The sequence below is a fragment of the Bactrocera latifrons genome, unplaced genomic scaffold (genome assembly GCF_001853355.1).
Source record: "Bactrocera latifrons isolate USDA-ARS-PBARC rearing strain unplaced genomic scaffold, ASM185335v1 scaffold_223, whole genome shotgun sequence".
NCBI lineage: Eukaryota > Metazoa > Arthropoda > Insecta > Diptera > Tephritidae > Bactrocera > Bactrocera latifrons.
The window spans coordinates 265,456-275,201 of record NW_017535775.1 but is presented as its reverse complement, the minus strand read 5'-3'; the positions used below and the strand labels follow the sequence as shown (position 1 = coordinate 275,201).

The following is a 9,746-nucleotide window of genomic DNA, read 5'->3' as shown; positions in this document are numbered from 1 at the left end:
CAGCCTACCACGAACTCCGGCAAACGCCTAGCATCAGTGCAGCGAAGAAGCATTTTCGTCTGATAACAGCTTCAATTAACAATCTCGCTGTAGCTGGCGACCGCTTCTCGCCATTCGCTGCGTCCCTGCTGCTTATCAGCTGTGTGTATGGGCTATTATTTATGGTTTGGCGTTCAGTTCCTTATTTATAGTAAAAAATCCGAACACTTAGATATTTTTTGAGAAAAATGTGGTGAATGCAACAAATAAACAGAATTTTCTAAACTGAATTTCCAGCTCTAGAAGATTTTTGGAGTTATTTTCTAACCTCAGTCGGAGCTCGGCATACCCGAGTTCATTTTTTCTAAACAAAAAAAAAAATTGTTTTGCAAATTTATCAGCTTAGTAACATAATAGCGAGATTTTAATAAACATATTGTTTTTATCTTTATATATACTTAACCGCTTGTCGAGGCAAATGCTCAGCTTTWTATTTAAAGCATTTAAGCTGTATACACTTTTTAATGCAACGTTATCTGCGCTGTATCAAGTGAATGCAAGTAAATAAATTCATATGTATGTATTTGTACATCTGTATGCCTTAAGTGGGCGCGTTCCTGATAAGCATGCTGCCAGAAACAACATTAAATTAACAATTAGCATGTAAAAGATTGTGCAAACAATATAAAGTACATATGTACACACATATGTATGTACATAATAGCAGTGTAAAGTAAATAAATATTAAATAATAAAATTCGCTATAGTTTCCATTTATTTACAGTAATCATGCGTAGAGACRCATCAAGCAGCTGTTTGACTACCCGACAGCAAATACAAAGCTTTTACAATTTACATACGAACAKATATAAATATATATAGTTTACATATTTGTATTATTTATATATTGAAGCTTGCGATAAGGCATACACTTACACATGTTTTAAATGCTCTATTTTTTATGTTTTGTACTTCCATGACAAGCTTAATGTCATGAAGTAACACCAGAAGAAAACATCGGAGACAGCAGAAAATGTGATCAGCGTGATTTCTCGGTTTTTTGAAATATATCGATGAAATTTAGCACACATGCTTTCCTTTCTAATGTGCTGCTCATTTGGCAGAAATGCCGTTATTGGGCCACTATAGCATATAGCTGTCCTGCAAGTCGAAGAAACAAAATCAGGTTCTTTTATGGGAAACTGTTTTAACTGACAAGATAACTTCCGAAAACTTGGCATCGATTATTATCCAAACATACAATATACAAATTCCGAGTAAATTGCTCAGATCGTACCACTGACATGTATATTGACCAATCAAAGTCAATAAAAAATCTTTTTAAATTATAGTCTGCTATAAAAAATGTACCTGTGACGGGTATTATAGCTTTGATGCGAGCGAGTTTAACTTTTTTCTTGATTTTGTAATATATTTTCACAATTGTTATGGAATCGCTAATGAGCACCTTTTTCTTCGACTTCAAATAAAATATTTTAATTGCATACAAACATACATACTACAATAAGTTACACGACAATGGATTATTCAATGTTCGYTAACTTAGATTACTTAACATGTTCCGATCAAACATTCGAGTTTTCGCTTCGTAAGGTATCACACCTAACAACCAGTGCCAGTGAAGTGTTCCTAGACGAAATGCAAAGTAGGTCAGTGCATGCGTACACAGGTATGCACAAGGTTATTTATCAGGCAGTGTTTGACCTTTTGCAATTTTTTTTGTTTACATTTTTTCGCCATGCTTTTCGGTGCTTTCTGGATAAAAATAGGGATAACTGCCGTCCATACTCACAAACAATTCGCTTTACTCGCTGCTCTCTCTTTATTATTTATTGTTATTTTTGTCGCATGTGACAGTTTACGCTTGAGAGAGATTTGCAAAAAAACAAAAAACAATGCTTTTTAGTGAAAAATTGAGTAAATTTGTTCGATTGGGGGTGCAAAAAATTATTTAAATGTTAATAAACAGAGCAATAAAATTTAAGCTACGCAGYAACAAAGCGTTGGTGATATTTGTCAACAAATGAACAAAAATCAGCGAATATAAAAATATAATATTAAAAAAGTTACAAATAAATTAATACCAAAATACATAACACATGTACATATGTATTTAAGGAAAATATACATGTAAACATGCCCATACACATATTCGGAGAGCGCTTCTCACCACTATCACCGCATGTGTGTATATTATTCAAGACGTTGCGACAGATAAAACGTATGTACATATGTTGTATATTCCACTTATTATTAATGTAGTCGGTAAGAATTTTTTATTTTTTTTTATATTATTTTATTATTTTTTCTGTGTATATTTTTTTACTATCTTTTATTTATGTTTATTCACTTATTCGGCCAGACAGAAAGGCAGGCACTTTTTTCACAAAGTTTGGCTGCCAACAGCGTGGTTCTGTCGTCTTCATAAACATTTGCTAATTTATAGTTGCTTTTTACCATTTAGCCGTAAAAATATATGTACAATTTTGTATATTATTTAATGAAACATAAAATACAATTTTTATTCGGTTATTGCATTACTCATGGCCTTCGTAGATGAATATACRTCTGTATGTACATTCGTACGTCCGAACAGTCGCGAAACAACAAAAACCAATTAGTATAAAATAATKAAATTTTAAATTTGGCTGTACGCACAACACTTAACAAAAACAAATTATGTGTGTTGTATTTGAGTTGGGCATTTATTAACAGATTAATTCGTGTGATTACGCGCTAGCGATTTATTTTTTTGTATACCAAAAACTAGGTCAAGTACAAGGGAGTTCGATGAAGTGTTGATAAGAAGTAAGTTCGAAATATAGAAAAATGGCAACTAATATAACAAATATATGTATGTTAATGGAAAAAAGTAATTAAAAAAGTAAAAAACAMATAATGTTTATATTAAGAGTAATTAACAGGAAATTAACAAAACGAAAAAGAAAAACTGAAAATATGAAAATACGMTCAAATAAAAAATAGCAATGCAACAACTACTAAGTTAATAAAGTCTTGATAAAAACTTTGATATTGGAATTTTATTTGATTAAAATTCTTTTGAAATCGCCAATTTTTATTCTGCCTTGCCATTTATGTAGGATTCCACCCACAAGTCACAAAATGAGTTCACAAATGCATCCAAGGTTCACCAAGTTTTATTAGAAATTTACCAAATGAACACAATAAAATGAAATGGATGATCTTAAAAGAAAATGATGGTCTTAAAATGAATTTACAAAAGTTAAAAAATACTGCAGATACCGAAATTCAGTATCTCGTCTTCGGCTTCTCAAACGCGACTCGACTTTTTAATTTCGTCATGGACACTTTGCTGATGCTGCCCGTAGTTGCCAGATTTCCCGCTTGCACCAAGCCATTATAGGGTTTCCCTGTCCCCACATTTATTCAAAGATATTATGAGCACTCTACTAAGAAAATAATATCAAATGTATATTTACTTTACATTTAATCACTTGCATTGCGTTGTCTTGCTATAAAGATGACCGCTCTAAGCTACTTATCATTAGTCGCCTCTAATGGACAATTGCATAACAGTGTTTCCTCAACTACAAAGTAATTATCTTTACGAGCTAGTAGATTTGATTTTAACTGCACTATATTCTTGCAAATAAATAGTGCATAGGACAGCATAACATACATAACTGCAAGCATACAAACATGTTTGAGTTAAGTGTGCTGATAGTATATACTAATCTTTATGGGAGATTTTAAATTTGTATTTATGTACATATGTATGTATATTGTTGAATTGCCTTTAGGATTTGATAAGAATATATTTTTTGTTGCAAACAGTTTGAAAAAAAAATTAATTCAATGGTTTATAATCAAGTTTCCGTTAAAATATTAAAATTTATATTCACTATGTGTGTATCTATTTATTATATTTTTGATATAATTTATAATCTTATCTTTTAATATTTTGTTTTAAATCATATTATTTTATATCACATGAGTCTTTATTTTATCTCATAGCACTTTTCAAAACAAATTAAATCGCATGTTAGAAACTGTTGAAAATAATATTTTCAGTCATGTAAATGTACTCATAATATGCATATGTATACATCCAGACAACGGCAAACAAATTCGACACACAGCGAGAGATAGAGAGCGGCAGTGTATAGTGTACGAGAGTACAAAAGAAATTATCATAAACAATTTTATGTTGTCTACAGCTTTGACTTACTTACAGGTCGTTCAACTATCACTTTGACAACTGCAGCGGGTATAACTAAATACACAACAACAATAACGCCAAACATTGTTGGAGTCTTTGTAATAGCAATAATAGCTAAAACATTGTCGCAGAAACGCGGGTATTCGCCCACCCATTTCGTTGCTGCTGTTCTATTGAATGCGTACATAACAGTTGCAGTGTTACAGAAACAGCACAACAACAGAGTCAGCTCGTCGACAACGACGTCATATGCTGCATTGGCAGCGAGCGAAAACTTGCTCTTGTACGCATTGACTGTGCTAAATGCAACAGAAAAGATAAAAAGTTAAAACTAAAATTGTTGCACAAATGTGTATTACAACAACTTCAAGAGAGAGCCGAAAMTCAACTCTAAATTACTGAGTATCTGCTGCTATTTATGCAAAGAGCAAAAGTGAACTTTTGAATGCAACAACGTGCATATGTAAAGAGTGAGTGAGTTATCGCTGCAGCAACACTTGCTGTTCTGGCGCAGAAGCTACTATTGTCACTATTACCAGCTACTTTTATTCGTGTATTGTGTTTTTGTAATCAGATGCCGGCTTCTTAGAACGCTTTGTTACAGTATTTGTGATAATTCAGCGAGTGGGTGACCGGCAAGGCAACGTCGTTCACATTGCAACAGCATCAAGTGCATTAGCGAAGACTATGCGAAGTGTGTGTTGCAGCGGTTAAAGAGAATTGACTTTCTATACATACACATATGCTAAGTTTAAAATTAAAAAAAAACCAAAAACAAAAGTTCGAAAGTATAAAAAGCAACTACAAGGTGACCGACATTGGCCATCAACCTGTTGGCGACTGTTTAAAGTTGTGAGAAAAACGTGTGGCAATTCACTTGAGAATAAATTTATTGCAAGAAAATCAACAACAATAACAACATGTGACTGTAAAAAAGCAGAAACAAAGTGCCGAAAATAACTATAAAAGCTACTAAAAACAAAAACAATTAGAATCGTGATTTTATGTGTGATTTTTAATTTAATAATTTCATTTTATATCCGTAAACTAAAGAATATAAAATATAATTTAGTTACTGCTACTGGTGTTGTTACTGGTATAATCTCAATACAACGCTGCATTGTGTGATTTATTATAATTTAGCCGTGAAATTTTTATTGCAAATAAGTGTATACGCTTACATACATATATACAAATTAGTGGCGTTACCCCGGAAATTGTGATTTTTAAATTTTAAATAATTCAATATATACTCGTATATAAAAACGACGACAATACATACATACAACATACATATAAATATGCATGGCATAACGCATTTATATCGGCAGCATGCTGTCGAAAAACAATTGAGCGCAGATAGCGCTTGCAGCACTCATCATAATCACCATAACAACCATTCACCTTTTGCTGCTCGTAACAGTTATCCACGTGACAGCATCAGCTACGATAGCAACGAKGACACAAATCGTTTGCGTAGCGTGGATTCGGGCAGCAGTTCAGGGTCGTCGACCAACTCCAAATCACCGAATTGGTCACAAGGTAAGCTGCACAGTCAAAGCAAAACGGAGAGAAAGTGAAAGCTTCAATTAAAATRATTTTCTTTGCTATTGATGAATTATACATATATATGTATTTTGAAATAATTTAGCATTAAGCATCTTCTACTCTCCCCATGCTTAACACTCGCTTTATTTCAATTATAGAAAAAAAAATCTTTTTAATGCTGAATATCCGTATTCCAGAAAAGGTAATTGATAAGTTGGTGCAGTCATCCAGTCCGCAGCCCGTACCCGAGGGCAGCAAATCGCTCAACAATCACTAYCGCAACTCGCCATCGAATGCCAGCAACATGACACGCAGTTCCTATGATAGCTACAGCAACAGCTTCAAGCGTACCTGTTCGAAACGTAACTATTTCGATCGATCTCACAGTCCTGCCGTATATGCTGTAAGCAAACCCCATATTTATGTTCAACCCAAAACCCATACTAAATTTTAAACCAATTTATAGAGCCTACGCCGTTACCCYAATGATTATTGTGGTTCACCGCCAGTGCATAGCACACAGGGTGGCTACTTCCCTCATGATCTCGATGATATCTACGAATCGCAGGCCGATCACCAGTACTTCACGTATACGGGTGCCAGTAGTGCACGCACACCGGAACGTCCGAGTATAAATTCAATATTTCACCGAGTGGGCGCCGCCTGTACATCGCTGGACGATTATGTCGGWCAGACGCGAGTCTCAGCCGAAAATGGCAGTGCTTCGTCATATAAACATCGTTTCGATAATAGCAGTTTTGCGAAGAGTTTGAGCACGAATGAGGATAGTGATAACTCATTGCCGCGCGAACACAAAAAATCCAAGGACCATCATCACTCCATACATGAGATGTTGAAGCAATTCTCAAAGAAAGTACATATTTGGCCACGCAAATCGCATGACACGAACAGTGTTTGCACTTCGCCATTGAACGATCCGCAAGAGAACTTTCGTACACGTTCCAAGAGTTTGGATGTGAATACGCTGAGTCGGCCCAATCGCATATTGGAAGACTGTGGTGCGACATATAAAATCTATGAGAAGATTGTTAAAGAAGGTAAATGTGAGGTGTGGAGTCATGATGTGTACTGATTTAAGGCGTTAAGGGCTAAGTACGAGATATGACGTAAGCTTAGTCAACAATTTATATTATCWCTGGTATTTGGCAAAAGTTTTATAATGCAAGACAAACGAGTACATATTTCTATATCTTACGCGCTAGCATACACAATTTATTTTACGATTTTACTTTACTTCGATTTTACACCATGCCGTTACTTGTTGTAATTTTTCTGAACATACAACCTTTTTTTAGTAATTTAATGCAATTTCCATAAGCAAAAAAAACTAATTTATCTCTCATATCTTCTTGGAATTAGGTGCTCATATGCGTCGTGCCTCAGCCGATTTGGAGAAACGGCGTGCCTCTTTGGGTGCAGCTAGTCGAGGCTTACGTGGTGATGGCACATTAGATCCTCATCACGCCGCCATTTTATTCCGTGATTCCAGAGGGGTAAGCAAAAAAATGTATTATTTACACACACTAGTTTTTCCGGTGAATTTGGCAGGTTTAATTCTCAATTAAATAACAGTGATATGCAAACTGTTAGGCGCAAACAAAAATTGCGTTATATACAAACGTATGAYTGATGAGAACGTCTACCAAGTTAAAAATGTAATCGCGCTGTCTGCCAAACGCTCAAATCGCAACATCCCCTAAATTCCCGGCTTTTGCTGAAATGTACRTTACCCCAAGTATTAGCGCAGACTCAAGGTCAATTTGGTCTTGCAATCGGTAGAAGAATGTAAAACTAGGCAAATAATTTTACAAAATGCACAATATGGCCGAAAGGCAGGCAGCATGSCGCGTCTATAATCCCACTATGCTGTTATGTTTATTTTCTCCTACAACAATCTCACTTGTTTGCTCTCATTATTTTACTTTTCGATTTTCTCTTTTTATTCTATACATTTGCAGAGAGAAAATTCTATTTGTTTGCTTATAATTTTTTGCTATACGTCATTGGAAAGCTTTCAATCGTAAAAAGCTAACGAACGTCATTCGCCTTGAATTTTTGCTCAACTTTATGAGCTTAAACTTTGCACAGGGTGACAATAAGTCCCGTAATGTATTTAGTTATTACTTTTATATCATTGCCGCCAATATTCTGCCTAACGTTATTTTTAATATATTCAGTTCAATTTTATTGGTAATTTTTTTTACAAAAAATAATTGAATGCGTTATTTCAAGGAAAATAATTACAAAACTMGAAAAAACACGAAAGCTCATTAAAAAAATGTAATAAACCGAATAAACAAGTGGAAATTTTGCAACTATATTTTCTTACTTTTGAAGTAGTTGACCGATAGTAATGATTATATTGRTCAAGATAAAAGCAAAGTTTGTTGAGTACGTGATATAAACCATAAAATTTCACAAATTGCTGCAAGTCATTATATTTATTGCGCTCGTGACTCATCAGATGAGCCCCATAAATATTGCTATATTGCCCGCTGGCATCTCAATTTTAATTGCCTTTACTTTTAATGGGGTTTACCTCGGTTTACTAAGGCTCAATATATCCTTTTCTGACTGTCAGTAAGCAAAGAACTTGTCTTCAAAATTTTTAAATCGTTTGTACGCGACTTCTCCAAAACCRCCACTTTTGAATACTGAAATTGACTTTATTAATTAAATTATTTCTTTACTCTTATCACACTTGTGGCACAAAACCAAACAGTTAACATCATTAAAAACAACAAAAGTATTTTTGTTTAGCAACATTAAGCAATTAGTGACCAAAWTAAAAGTGTGTTGATTGTAGATAAATTTTATGTTGCCGCTGAATTGGTGGAAAAATAGCTTTAAGTATAAAATTCAATTAAGCACCATGTTTGCTAATGTACAATGCATAATAAAAATAAAAATATTTAAATTACGACATAACAAATAATAATATTTAAGTAACGTTATARCAGCTTTAATAACAAATATTGAAAAYAATAATAAAYACATAAAACTTAAGAGTAATTTGGGAAATAAAAATGTGGAATTAYTACACTAGTCAACATTGTGTGAAAATTAGGTAATTTTATAAAAAATATGGCATTAAAATATATATACATTTTAATAACTGAGGTCACGGAAAAAAAAAATAAAAATCTGGTTGTATAGGAAATTCTCATTACCGGACACCCATCATCTCAGTGTTTTGCGCCGGCTAAGGGGGCTATCCATATGTGGTTTACATTGTATTCTAAGATAGTGGAGCTGCAACTCAGAACTATATTTCTAATGAAGTAATAAATGCGAAGAATGACAGCCAGGAGGGAATGAAAATTATTCCATTAGCTTCTGGTAAGCCAACGGCTATCAGACGCACCAGCACAAGACAATTTGTTTGCTGTGATCATTTTACGTATTTTTCTTAAAAAAAAAAACTGTGAGAACTATAAATTGTACACAAGCTCCTTGACAAATATTATGAAATCTTGTCCGTTTTCAGGAGTAATTTGACGGAAATATTACCAAATAGTATTCGTGTCCAGTAAATGGAACGTACGCGTGTCTGGTTAAAGGAATTGCTTTTGAAAATAATAATGAAACCGTTGTGTTTATGAAAYGTCTCCATTAATGGCAGATATCCGGCTATGAGGACTGTCCGTAATGGAGAATTTCGGTACTAGTTTCAGTAATGCCGATTTAAAAAAAAATAGTTTTCACATTTCTCATCTCAAATATTGGCTGGAAAAATAACAAAAAATGTTAATAAAATAAATGGCTTTGAATTTATATTTTTCGCACTTGTGTATTTCGTGTTGAAACAGAGCTCGCGCCGAACCAACATCTTCAATACTAAGGAGTAGTGGTGGGCTAACTTACACATTCTAATGATTTTTCATCAATTTTTTACACAGATTTTGTTTTAAGAAAATAAATTTTGATTAGATTTAGCAAACTTGGCATTTCAAAATTAAATTTCAATTTTTATTTA

At 33.7% G+C, this 9,746-nt stretch overlaps 2 protein-coding genes across 10 annotated transcripts in view; both read left to right on the top strand.

Moving 5' to 3' along the window:
* Window positions 1–5,137, top strand: part of LOC108968644 — a 39,268-nt gene extending 34,131 nt beyond the window's left edge. For 4 of the 5 annotated variants that reach the window (XR_001993350.1, XR_001993349.1, XR_001993351.1 and 1 more), the window contains one exon: window positions 4,217–5,137. Coding sequence is in view for 1 of the 5 variants with exons in the window: in XM_018932779.1 (XP_018788324.1) it covers window positions 4,217–4,530 (314 nt within the window). In the remaining 4 variants the exon portion in view is untranslated. Of the gene's footprint in view, window positions 1–4,077; window positions 4,150–4,216 lie in introns of those variants that run through there. The other variant, XR_001993352.1, reaches the window with a different exon arrangement.
* Window positions 1–9,746, top strand: part of LOC108968640 (5'-AMP-activated protein kinase subunit gamma-1) — a 197,356-nt gene that overhangs the window by 164,132 nt on the left and 23,478 nt on the right. For 4 of the 5 annotated variants that reach the window (XM_018932771.1, XM_018932770.1, XM_018932769.1 and 1 more), the window contains one exon: window positions 7,130–7,263. In XM_018932771.1, the coding sequence (XP_018788316.1) occupies window positions 7,130–7,263 (134 nt within the window). Of the gene's footprint in view, window positions 1–5,453; window positions 5,744–5,946; window positions 6,153–6,215; window positions 6,808–7,129; window positions 7,264–9,746 lie in introns of those variants that run through there. The other variant, XM_018932772.1, reaches the window with a different exon arrangement.